The 12,429-nt window shown below is 35.7% G+C and overlaps 1 protein-coding gene across 1 annotated transcript; it reads left to right on the forward strand.

Annotated features, from left to right (window-relative positions):
* The first annotated feature begins 8,017 nt into the window (after positions 1 to 8,017).
* LOC112171413 lies at positions 8,018 to 9,790 on the forward strand. The gene is made up of 4 exons (XM_040508566.1): positions 8,018 to 8,045; positions 8,098 to 8,538; positions 8,731 to 9,141; positions 9,231 to 9,790. Exons 1-4 carry the CDS (start codon positions 8,018 to 8,020, stop codon positions 9,788 to 9,790), a joined length of 1,440 nt encoding a protein of 479 aa, XP_040364500.1.
* The last annotated feature ends 2,639 nt before the right edge of the window (positions 9,791 to 12,429 follow it).

Here is a 12,429-nt window from a genome sequence, read left to right on the forward strand (position 1 = left end):
CATGCTTGATGATTGTCTAAACGGCGGAAGTTTCACAACAGTAAGAATGTGACAGACGGAGACAAACAGGCCCTCTACATATCACCGACATTCCAAATTCAAGGATTTCAGGCATACTTGGGACCTTTTCAGCCTTTCAAGTATATTTGCTTCTTGTCTGGTTTCGTAGATGGCCATGGGACAGGTTTCCTTTCCAAGCTCGGATTACAATCTTGTGATGGAGTAATGTGTCCGTTGGATGCCAAACGTCCTTGAGACTATACCCAGTGCATTTAATAGTAGGTTACTGTACAGATGGGAACACTCTATGGCATGTAAACATCTCTTTCTGGAATCGTAAGTTTTATTTTCCAATACTTGGTGTCCCAAAATCTGTAACTTGAACTCAAAAAGGGAAAATTCCATATCTCCAACCCTTCAATGCAGAATATGAAAATCCCAAAATGCAAAAATCCCAAGTTGTAAAAGTTCAAACACATTGTAAAAATCCCAACTTTGAACGTACAATGGTAAAATAGCAGGGCTGGAACGCCCAAGTAAAATAGGGTTCATACAAAATACACTCTCGAACAAAATGATATTCGGAATAAATATTTTCTTTTCTTTCTTTACACTTTATTTTCTGATTAGTAGCTTTACTTGAAAATTCAAACAAAACAATTAATTATTTTCCCTAGAATTTTAACAATCTTCTTTGCAGTAGTTCTTAACATGCAATTTCCATCAAATCATAGCAGGAATTCTTTACCGGGCATAGCAAGAAACTTATAGCACTACTAGAAAAATGGCCACTAGCCACCCCCCTTTTAGATACTTTTTATTAACCGTGTCATTTGGCATAGCAAATGGCACCCTTTTTTATATTCAGTTTTCTTTGCTCTAGAGGTACCGATGACTATGGCAAAATAGAGGGTAAAATTGACAAAATATTTTGCTACCACAGACATTGGTATCCATTGATAAATTATAAATTTAAATTGATGCAGTAAAATTATATATTAAAATTAATATCTTATTTAGATACAGATAAAGGTATGGACAAATATTCTCAAATATAGATACTTATAACCGTATCTAGTAATGGATACCAAAAACAGTAGCCTTTCATTCTACACACACAAAACTGTATCTAGCAAATGTCTTTTTTTCTTTTTTATTATTAATCAACCACTTTATATTTAACTTTTTCTTTTCTTTCTTTTTTGTCGACAATTTTTCATTATTCCATTCAATATACACATTTATCCTAAAAAATAAATAAAGTTATTCAATGTTATCCATTTCCCAAAAAAAAAAAACAAGAAAAAAAATCTGTTATTCACTCCTTATCCCATTAACTTTTTAAGACTTCAATCCAAAACAAAAAACTATTTTAGACGTGAAGCCATCTTCTCCATTCTCCAGTACTGTATAAGAAGTATTCTTCTTCTCATTCTTTCAACTCTCAGACTTTATCTCCTTCATCAATCTCGTTCAAGAAGCAATATATATATGGCTACCATCTCCCCCATCAACAGGTATTAAAATCACATAAACTCAGACTTGATACACACACACACACATATCTGTTGGGATTTAATAATAAATTCTAATCTTTCAACCATTTATTCATCTCAGATGAAGGTGATCATTCACTTGCTTCAAGTTTGCCTGAGATCTACCAGAGAATATAATATGGGTTGATCGATCTGGGTCTATAAGCCGATTCGTCTTCTTCAACTCCAATTTGGGTTACTTGATCTGCTGGGTAGTCTGAATTATTGCTTGTTTGATTATAGCAAGTTTGGGACGAGGGCGGGACTGAGGGCGGAGGAGAGAAAATTGCCGCCTGATCTAGATGAGACAAGTTTTGATTGGACTCTTCAAGTATTATACAGAGTATACAGAATTTAAAACACTCCTTGTATTTTACCTGGCTAAATACCTAAATTAATACCAAATAAATACATAAATAAATAAATAAATTGTTAATAAATAAAACAAAATAAATTGTTGATAAATAAATAAAAATTGTTAATAAAGGAAACAACATAAATTTCGTCCAAAAAAAAAGAAAAAGAGAAAACAAAATAAAATAAAAGTTGATAATAGATGGACCCCACAGCAATAAATTGAGATACTGATATAAAAACCGTATCTTTTGACTACTGGAACCTGCAATAGAGAATACCCTTTTTTATTCCGTGGCTGCACCGTATCTAATGAGTTTTAGATACAGTTATCCATATTTTTTAAAGCAAAAGATACAGAATAAAATATGTATCCTATAAGGCTTATTCTAGTAGTGTAGGTTTGTGGTTCTTCATGCAAAAGTTTACTTTCAAATAACATTTGAGGCCCAATAATATTTCTAAATTTCATGTAAAATTTAAAAGACGGCACAACGAGGATGGACGTGGGCATATGACTCGAGAGTTATATGTACAAGCATATGTAAAATGTCATACATGGGCATGAAACACAACCTCAGCAAGCATTCCAGTATCCTGCCAAGCCTTCTCCATTAGGGCATTGTCTCCCAAAACTGCAGCTGCGAATGCTGCTTCCCGTATTGTTTACCAAATTCTGCATTGCATGTCACTGATTTTAGAAAGTATGATATGGAAATGGAGAAAAGAAATCTTATCAGTAAGAGTAATCTGGAACACAGCTAAGACAAAAGTAGACCATTGATATTCCGCAAAGGAAAACAGAGGTGTCAGGAACTAGTATACTGGGAAAGCATAGTTTTTATTTTTCAGGGAAAAAAACAAAAAAAAGCACAACTTCCCATTTTTTAATTGTATACTGGTCAGAGAAAGAGCACTCAGAAATCACAGTTTCAATTATGAATATGGACAACAATATGGTATGTTTTAATTTTTAGGTGTCGTTTTGTCTGTTATTATTACTATTGCGTGCAAATTAAAATAATTGGAAGCACCAGAAAGCAAAATCAGCATGTCCAGTTATGGATAGCATACACTAAGCCGTGTCAACTCTCCATGATTGGCTAACCGAAGAGCTTGTCCTCTTAATTCATGACCCTGCAAAGCTCCTTTCACAGAAGCCGCAGAAGCCAACCTCTTCAGAGCCTCCCGAGCAATTTCAGCCTGTCCAGTAGTGTCTGCGGCATCAATAAGATCCAAAAACTCCTTTGTAAATTTCACTATTCCTTGGACAGCTTCCAATATATTCTCTTTCGATTCTTAGTTGTTATAGTAAGAATGTCCTTCAAATCAAATCCTAAATTATCTTGCCCCAAGTCCCTGCTGTTGCTCATTGTGACAAGGCACTGGAGAGCTCTTTTCAAATCACTGCTTTGCATGGCCAAATCAAACTCCAACCTACAAAACGAGGATAGCATTGTAAGTTTCAAAATGAAATGAAATGTAAGCTGCTTGATGCTTAAAAGCCTTTTCTATCATATAATTGCAGAAAAGGATTCAACACAAAAATAATGTTTCAGTCTGCTAGACCCATCAATCATTGAATCAACCTTTTGAAGTGGTATACAGGTATCTACATATGGCCAGGTTAATACACAGTTATTCTACATACCAGAAGAGTAATACATATTTTTGTTTGAACCTATATTTGGCAAGGCCCACGTAGCAGATAGGTGGACCTGACCCACAAAGCGTAATGAATATCCACGGCTAATTAGCCGCGGCATATTAAATGTTTATTGTTAAATTGATGACTAAAAATAACGTGTGCAGAAAGCCATTATTAAATCGAAAGAAATCAAGTAAATCACAAAGTTTAATGGATGACAGCAGACCCACAAGTCATAATGAATGACCGCGGCTAATTAGCCACGGCACGTCAAAGAAGTTGATTGTTAGGAGAAACGTTACCGAAGTTTGGGGCAATTAACTTGAATGAGTATCAGGAGGTGTTATTGTCAATCATCAGTTACAAGACCTGATTGATTGTTCATGATAGAATTAATCATTGATAACGATATCACAAACATGAATACTGTTCTATTTGTAATCAATGCGGTCTTAACTGTAAAGGCTGAAATTGTTTCTTTTCCTTCATTCAGTAGTTTAGCTTCACTATAAAAAGGACCATAGGATTCATTGTTAGAGGTCCTCGACCAAACGCTCTACGCGATTACACAAATTTTATCTCAATACATTTCTACAATTCAGCAACACTTATCAATCTCTACGTGTTTATCTTATCGCTTTCTTTATCGGTATTTATCTTCCTGCACTATATTTGCTGCACCTTTACATTCCTGCACTTTCGTTTATGCTATTTATTTGTTGTTATTTACTTTACGTCATTTACTTTATTCAAAATCACAAAATCACAAAAAGAATCATCATCACTTCACTTTCACCTCAATCACCGAGTTACACAGCACGAAGACTGCGGCTAGTTAAGGCTGATCCGTGCTAAAGTCCTTGCATTTAAGGCAGAGAGAACCCCGCGGCCGAGATCGATCCTTCCTCGGCCCACAATCAACTGATCAGAAGTCAGATCGGCGCAAGATCTAGAATCTATAACAAAACCTCGCTTGGCCTACCGGCCGCGAGTTGCCACGCCCGCGCACACGTCACCAAGCCAGAAGGACGCGTGTAAGCCAAGAAGCCCTCGGCAGAGTGACACACGGCCGAGATGATTTTTGAGCGAACAATTTTATACTGGAAACAAAAGAGAAGAAGCCCATCAAAATAGAAATTTATGAATATGCAAAACAGAGAACTACACTCAGTCGTCTGTGACATCAAATATGCAAAGCGCCTGAATTAATTCATAGTATACCTCTTAGATATTCCAGGCAAATGAAGTGCTTCAGTAGCATAACCCATCCCTAGCAGAAATTGCGCTAAATCATCATGATGTTAGCTGCCAAGCCTACTTGCCCTACATAAAAGAATAACATGTAGCCTCAGAGAATCAATTAAGTAAAAATAATTAATATCTATATGCCCTCTCATTTAATACAAAAATATATTCAAAACAATCTGATTTAGAATTTTCTTTAACTAATTTTTTTGAATATTTTGGTCTAGCTATTTCTAATTAAGATCCAAAGTCAACTCTTTTTAATTAGATTTAATTAATATATATTATTTATTTGATAACCAATGTCTTTTCTAAAACAATTCATATTGGAAAAAAAAACTATAATTTAGATTAACAAAAAAATCTTTATAATTGTCTTCATAATTAACAAGTGAATGCCTTTCAAAAAAAATAAAATTAACACGTGAATGGTGAATTTTCACATGACTTAACATAACAAAAAAACAAAGAACAAAACAAAACATTCATATTACAAATGAACCCGCGAATAATTATCTAGATAAAAGTGAAAATTCACTGCACATAAAATTACACTTGCATTTGTTCTTTTTTTTTTTTTTTTTTTTTCAATGAAGCTAGAGCCAATGTATTGATCAAAAGCCAAAATGGTCATTACATTCCTTTCTATTGTCATCTAGACAGACAAGAAGATGTGTTAGTACTCACGATGATACATATTACTAAGTCACTCATTTGTCATTAAATACATCGAAATAACATGAATCCTCCTTCGATACTACTCTAGAGGCATGAAAGTGCATAGCTCTCTAAAATTTTTAGGGAATTATTGAAAGTAAACTAAATTATTAACCTACAGTTCCCTAAACAAGGGGAAATAACAGAAAGAAAAATAACTAACTATTTAAAAGCCTAACTGCCCCAAAGAAAAATCAGAACCCTTGGCCCAATCGCTAACCTAGCCCAATTCCATCTCCACCTCCATGTGCTGAAAATGATGCATGCACACCGCAAGCAACCGCCACCGCCATGACACGCCGCAATCATACCTCTGCCACCCCACTTCAAGGAACACTGCCATCACCATGTCGCCACCACCTAGAGGACATCAGGGAACCCGGAAAGCACAAGACTCGATCCAAACTGGAAACAAATCCCTTGTGCCCCAAAAAAAGGCCACATGCACCCCATCGATAACGCCGCGCTACCACCGTCGCCTGGATCAAAATAAAATGAAATTATCATATAAAAGCATCCAATAAAAGTATAAAATAAAAAAGATACACATCTCTTATAATTCTTTTCACCAAATCCGTTTTCACAGTTTTAAGCTACTCTAATTTCGCTCACTGCTAAAGGATAAAATTTCATAAATAAAAAAGAACGTTTGCAAGCAGGCTAACTTTCGACTCTAACTTCTTCAATTCTCTCATCTTCCTTATTAGTTGGTACTGAAGTTTATTCATAGATAATCTCATTGTTGTATATATATCTTATGATTATGATTTTTTTTTTATTATCAACAATGTGCCATTAGACAACTAATGATAGTTATGGATCTAAAACTAATTAATTCTTTAGAAAATTATAAAGAAGTGTCATTTTGAGACTTATATGACTCATAAGGCCACCTAAATTGTTTTGTACACATAAGGCCACTTTAGGGCCCAAAACCATCAACTCCTTTTTATGCTATACCTATTTTACCCTCACCTATCTATTATTTAAATTTATGTTTCACATTCAGTTACTCTCAGTCTCTCTCTCTCTACCACGATGAAACTCTTTCTCTCTCTAGCAAACCGTGAAGCTCTCTCTCTCTCTAGCTCGCTCAAGAAGACAAAGCTCTCCCTCTAGTTCGCAACAGTCTCTAATCGATCATTGAGGTTTAATTCCATATCTCTGCACTCTATTTAGCTTGATTTTTACTTCAATTTTCATCACTGTAATTTCGTTTTTGTTTTGATTCAATTCGATCTCAGCCTTCTCTCTCTGCAATCTTTTTAGCTTGATTTGTATTTCAAATTTCATCAATGTGATTTCATATTTGTTTTGCTAAACCTTCGTGCGTAGCTTATAGTTAAATTAGCTATTAAATCATGCGTAGCTGTTGTGATTTCATCACTGTATCAATCATGTTGTTTTGTTGAAAGTTGATTGTACAATGAAATTGTTGCGCAAGTTGATTGTTCATAGCTATCTCTGTTAACTAATGCAGGTTTTAGCTGATTTGTACAGTCAAAGTTACTGATGCAGTTTGTAAATGTTACTGATACAGTTCAGAAAAGCAACTAACAGAATGAAATAATTCTACATTTGCTGTTTTGTTATATATTCTTTGTTTTTTCCTCTTGCCTTTTAATTCATATCAAAACTATAAGCTGATTGATAGACTGATAGGTTCGCGGTGCCGCGGCACGCTGCTGTCTTCATTTGTCATTATAATACGAATATTTGTCATGTCTTCGTTTTTCCTTTTTGATTACATATAGTAGCTTTATATAACTGTTATAGTGCCTTTATCTTACTGTGGTAGTAGTATTCTTTCAATCTGATTCCAGTAGCTTTTCTGTTTGATATTGCTAATAGAAGCTAATTATTCTTCCTCTAATGTGTAATTGCAGTAACTTAACCATGGATGTAGAACCTTATGCGAGGTGCACGTATATGTTTGAGCCGATCATGTTCGTTCTTGATATGAAACATACGTTTAATGATATTGTGAGGGAGGTCTCTGTGGGTTTTAATCATTTGAATCTTGGTTCATTCGACTTGAGGTATTCTTTCCCTGGATATAAAAGTTGTGTGTTATCAAGTGATATGGATGTTAAACTGATGTTTAGGTGTATGTTTGATTTTAAATTGAATTCTGTTGATATTTTGGTGAGGGATTCTAATGGGAGCACCATTTTGGTGCCTTATTGTCGTGGGAGTAGTAGTTCTACTTCTGCAACAACATCTTTGGATGATGTTTCATGTGCTTCTTCATGTTTGTCAGTGGGTTCAAGCAATATTATTGATGCGAGTGAATACTTGGGGTGTTATAGGCCAGAGGCTCCAAAGAGTTATCTCACTCATGAGTGGCAGGGCTTTATAAGGCATGAGGATCAAAAGTTCGAAGGGGGGGGGGGGTATTAGAATTTAGGGAAAAGTTCACCAAGTATGCTATTGAAACTGGTTTTCTTTTCAAGTACACACGGAATACCTCAAGTCGTGTTATTGCAGAGTGTGCTAAGAGATATTCTGATGGTTGTCAATGGTCTATTCGCTCTTTGAAGAACAAGGTTAATGGCTTTTTCTACATAAAGAAGTTGAATAATGTTCACACATGCAAAGGAGTTCTTAGGCAGCAAAAGAGTAAGCTTTTGGGGTCTCATTTTGTGAAATCGGAGATTGCTAATGACTTGAAGTCCAATCCTCAACTCAAGCCTAAAGAGATTGTGTCTCGTTTCAAGCATTCTTTTGGTTTAGATGTGTCTTATAGGACTGCTTGGTATGGGAAGGAGTTGGCTAGAAAAGTTGTCCATGGTCATGATGGTGACTCATATTCTCAGCTGCTTTGGTATCATGATGCTATTTTATCTAGTAATCCGGGCTCTTATTGCATATTGGAAACTGATTCTTTAAGTAATCGTTTCGAACGTTTCTTCATTTGTTTTTCTGGTTGCATTGAGGGCTTTAAGTCATGCATTCCGCTTCTATTCGTGGATGCTGCTCATTTGAAGAGTAAGTATAATGGATACATGCTCTGTGCTACTGGAAAGAATGGAAACCAAGGTATGTTTTATTTTGTGCTCTCTGCTCTGTGCTCAATATTTTGGATGGTAGCTTTATATACCTGTGATAGTATATATCTATGCCCGTCATAGTATCTTTGTGTACCTATATCAGTAGCTTTTAAAGGGTCAGTAGCTTCTATTTCAGTTTCCATTTTCAAATACTAATTATTTGTTTTATCTTTTTTTGCAGAGTTCTTCCCCTTTGCATTTGCAGTTGTAGATTCTGAAAATCATGATAATTGGGATTGGTTTTTTGATCATCTATATAACATCTTGTCTCCGCAAGGTAGAAATGTGACTTTTGTTACTGATCGACACAGCGGACTGTTGAATGCTGTTGCCAGGGTATCTCCAGATTCTCCTCATTCATACTGCTACTATCACCTTAAGGAGAATGTTAGAGGTGTGTACCAAAAGCAATCTGGAAATTATTTTGTTGACAAGATTGTGGAGGAATTTATGAAAGTTGCTTATTCACCTACATTAGCAAGCTATAACTTCAACTTGCACAACTTGAAGAAAGAAGTTGGTCCGCCTATTGAAGAGTTTATGCGATCTTTGCAGTTGGAAAAGTGGTGCAAAGCATTTTCAAAGGAAACAGGTATGGTGAAATGGCAAATAGTGTTGCTGAGTCATTTAACAATTGGACTAGAGATTTGCGTGAGCTTCCTATATTTGAGATGTTTGAAGGCTTAAGGGTTAAGGTTATGGAGAATATGTCTGAGAGGAAGGTTGCATGCAAGAGGTGGACCACTGTTTTGTGTCCTCCAATGGAGGCTTTGTTGAAGAAATCAATGGATATTGGGCGGCATTGGGCTGTTAGAATGTATAGTAAGACTGTTTTTGAAGTTCATTTAGATAAATCAATGGCGGTTGATCTTGGGAACAGCACTTGCTCTTGCCGTCAATGGCAAATTAATTCATTCCCATGTTCACATGCTCTTGCTACAATCCAAAAGGTTGGAGTGGAACCTGTGTATAGTTACATTGAGCCGTTTTACACCTGTCAAAGCTACATGAATTACTACGCGCATGGTATTCATCCTATACCAAATATGGAGAAATTTTATGAAGATGCAGCTAGTTCAACTTCTGTTGTTAAGCCTCCATTGGGTAGGAGGCCATCCTACCGGTCAAAATCTGTTCGAATGAAGTCTGCAGCAGAAGGAGGCACGAGGAGGCGTATCAAGTGTGGTCGATGTGGTGAATTGGTGCGCCACAACAAGATAACGTGTACTGTGCCAATCTGAAAGCTGGCAGTAGTACATGAATAGATGGAGTATCTTTTTACAACATTAACAGTAGTTTTCTATAACAATTTGAGTGTCTTTCCATACCATTTGGAGTAGCTGTTACTATACTGTCATTCTTTTACAGAGCAGAGCTTTTACTTGTGTTGGCAACTGTAAATGAACAGAGTATCTTTATACAACATTAACAGTATCTTTTGATCACCTTTGCAGTATCTGTTTATATGATTGGGAGTGGCTTTTAGTGATGATGTAATAGCTTTTACTATATTGGCATTTTTTAACATTGAGAATAGCTTTTGAGATTGATGTTTAACTTATGAGTGTCAATCCATGGAAACTTAAAAAATTTCTACGTCCACAGAAACTTTGTCTAATGGTTTCGACATAAATTTCAAAACAAACCTGGAAATGGACATGGAAACTTTGTCATTACATTTGTACAATTTTGACATGAAACTTCAAACAAACCTGGAAATGGACATTAAAGAAGAAAACTAATGCTGAAAGTAACAAAATAGACATCAATTTCCATCCAATATTAAAGCTGAAAATTAAACATAAGGCTACTGTTAACAGTTCGTAAAGCCACTGTCAGTACTTCAAAATACTACTGTCAGCCCGACGTCATTTTCCATCAAATACTAAGGATGGAAATTAAACAACATAAAGGTACTGTCCACATATGAAAATCTACTTTCATAGCCTAAAAGATCTACTGTCAGCACTATATAAAGCTATTGTTTCTGAATATCATCTAATGCCTCTTGTCGCTCCTTGTTCTTTTTGTGGTATACGTGAACTCCTTGTCTTCAATAGCCTTCCCTTTTTTGTTCTTGATTTGATCCACCATTGAATTTCTCTTTACAGCTGGCTTCTTCCCTTTCTTCATCTTTTTAATTGGTTCTTCTTCAGGTTTTGCTTCTTCATCAGTAGCTTCTTCTTCAGCAGCAGCTTTTTTCACCCTTTCCCATCTCCTTGATTGTTTCTTTGCTTCCTGTTTCTGAGAAGACCTGCCTTCTTTATCTTTTCTTGTTGATGTGTGCTTCTTTCTGGTTGTTCTCACTTCAGGTTCTTCTTCTTTATCTTCACATTGTCTCCACCATCTTCACCATCAACTCCTTCTCCACCTCTTCCTCACCATCTTCACCATCAGCTCCTTCTCCACCATCCTCACCATCACTGTTACTGTTTTCTATTTCATCTTTCCGTAAATCCTCTTGAGAATCCAACATATCTTTCTCCAGTAGCTTTCTTTCCATTTCTAGCAATTCATTTTCCAGATTGTGTATCATTTCTCTCTGCTGCTCAATGACGTCCTCCAAGTTCTTTTTTTCCTTCTCAATGGTTGTAAAAACTTTCCACTTCTTCAACAATTTGTTTTGCAAGATCTGTATCTTCCTTGTTGCTATATTGTCTTCCTCAAAGGCTTTGTCCAACATCTCCCAATATCTATCATTCTGCCTTGCTAGCTTTTCATTCTCTTCGGTGAACTTCTTCAACAAGTCTTGAGTTTTCTGAGAGATTCGTCTGAGTTGTTGCTTCTTCCAACGAGCCTATTAAGTCCTTCATTCTCTTCTGACTTTCTGCTTCTTCTTTTCGCCGTTCTTGGGTGGTTTTCTGGTGCTATATCAAAAAATAAAAATAAAAAATCACATTAAAAAGCTACTGAGGTGGGTTATAAAAACCTACTAACATAGCTATACAAAGATACAAACTTGCTCAGAATTGATTAAACAAAACTGAAAGTTTCTTAGCTACTGATTTGAATACAAAAAGCTACTCAAAAATGGTTAAAGAAAGCTACTAACATAATCATACGAATCTACTAACTCATCCATGAAACTGAAAGCTTCTGAAATTTTTAAAAAGCTACTGATGAGCTTAAAAGAAGCTACTCAAACAGTTACAGAAAACTACTAAAATTTTCAAAGAAAATTAATTGGTTATAGATCACATAGGCAGAGAAAGCTAGTAACCTAGGCAGAGAAAGCTACTGGAAATCAATAAAGAAAGCTACTTACCCAATCTCCAAAAGTTGGAGTTACAAAGTCTTCCTCCCTCAGCTTTTCATCTGATGCTACTCCTCTGTTTCTTCCTCTGATGTCATTCATTGCCACTTCCAAGTCTTCCTCTGTCAGCTTTCGGTCAAACATTTCCTATTTTTCATCAAACAAAGTACACACAATGTTAAAGACTAGAACAATATATTTCTAAACTGATTTCTTATTGCAAATTTATTCTTTATTTTTCTTTCTTTACCTCTATCTGCTCGTTGGTTAGTTTCTCCATTTCTTTGTGCAGCTCGACGAGTGACCATCTTATGAAATTTGGAGAGCCTAATTCATTTCTCTTGATTGCTCCTCCCATCTTTGTCTTCTCAGCAAACCAATACTGTTACACAACAATAAGAAAAACATTAATTTTGAGGGCTAAATCTACTGAAATGTTAATGAAACTAACAGTAGTGGTTACTTACCATGATTAGTGGCAAACAACCTGACAAATTGACATCTTTGTCTTCCCGCTTCTTACTTAGACCATTGTGCAGGTGGTCTAGTACTAAGGTTGCCCATGAATATCGTCTCCAAGAATTCCATTTGGTGCAAATTTCTACCAACTTCTAGGACAATGTAGAA

Source organism: Rosa chinensis, chromosome 6, assembly GCF_002994745.2.
Source record: "Rosa chinensis cultivar Old Blush chromosome 6, RchiOBHm-V2, whole genome shotgun sequence".
Taxonomy (NCBI): Eukaryota; Viridiplantae; Streptophyta; class Magnoliopsida; order Rosales; family Rosaceae; genus Rosa; species Rosa chinensis.

Bases quoted from the DNA above. Each gene is read 5' to 3' on its own strand.
- LOC112171413 (XM_040508566.1), top strand. From the start codon at position 8,018: ATGGTCTATTCGCTCTTTGAAGAACAAG. The intron at 8,046-8,097 runs GTTAATGGCTTT...ACACATGCAAAG, and splicing joins TTCGCTCTTTGAAGAACAAG to GAGTTCTTAGGCAGCAAAAG. The intron at 8,539-8,730 runs GTATGTTTTATT...CTTTTTTTGCAG, and splicing joins TGGAAAGAATGGAAACCAAG to AGTTCTTCCCCTTTGCATTT.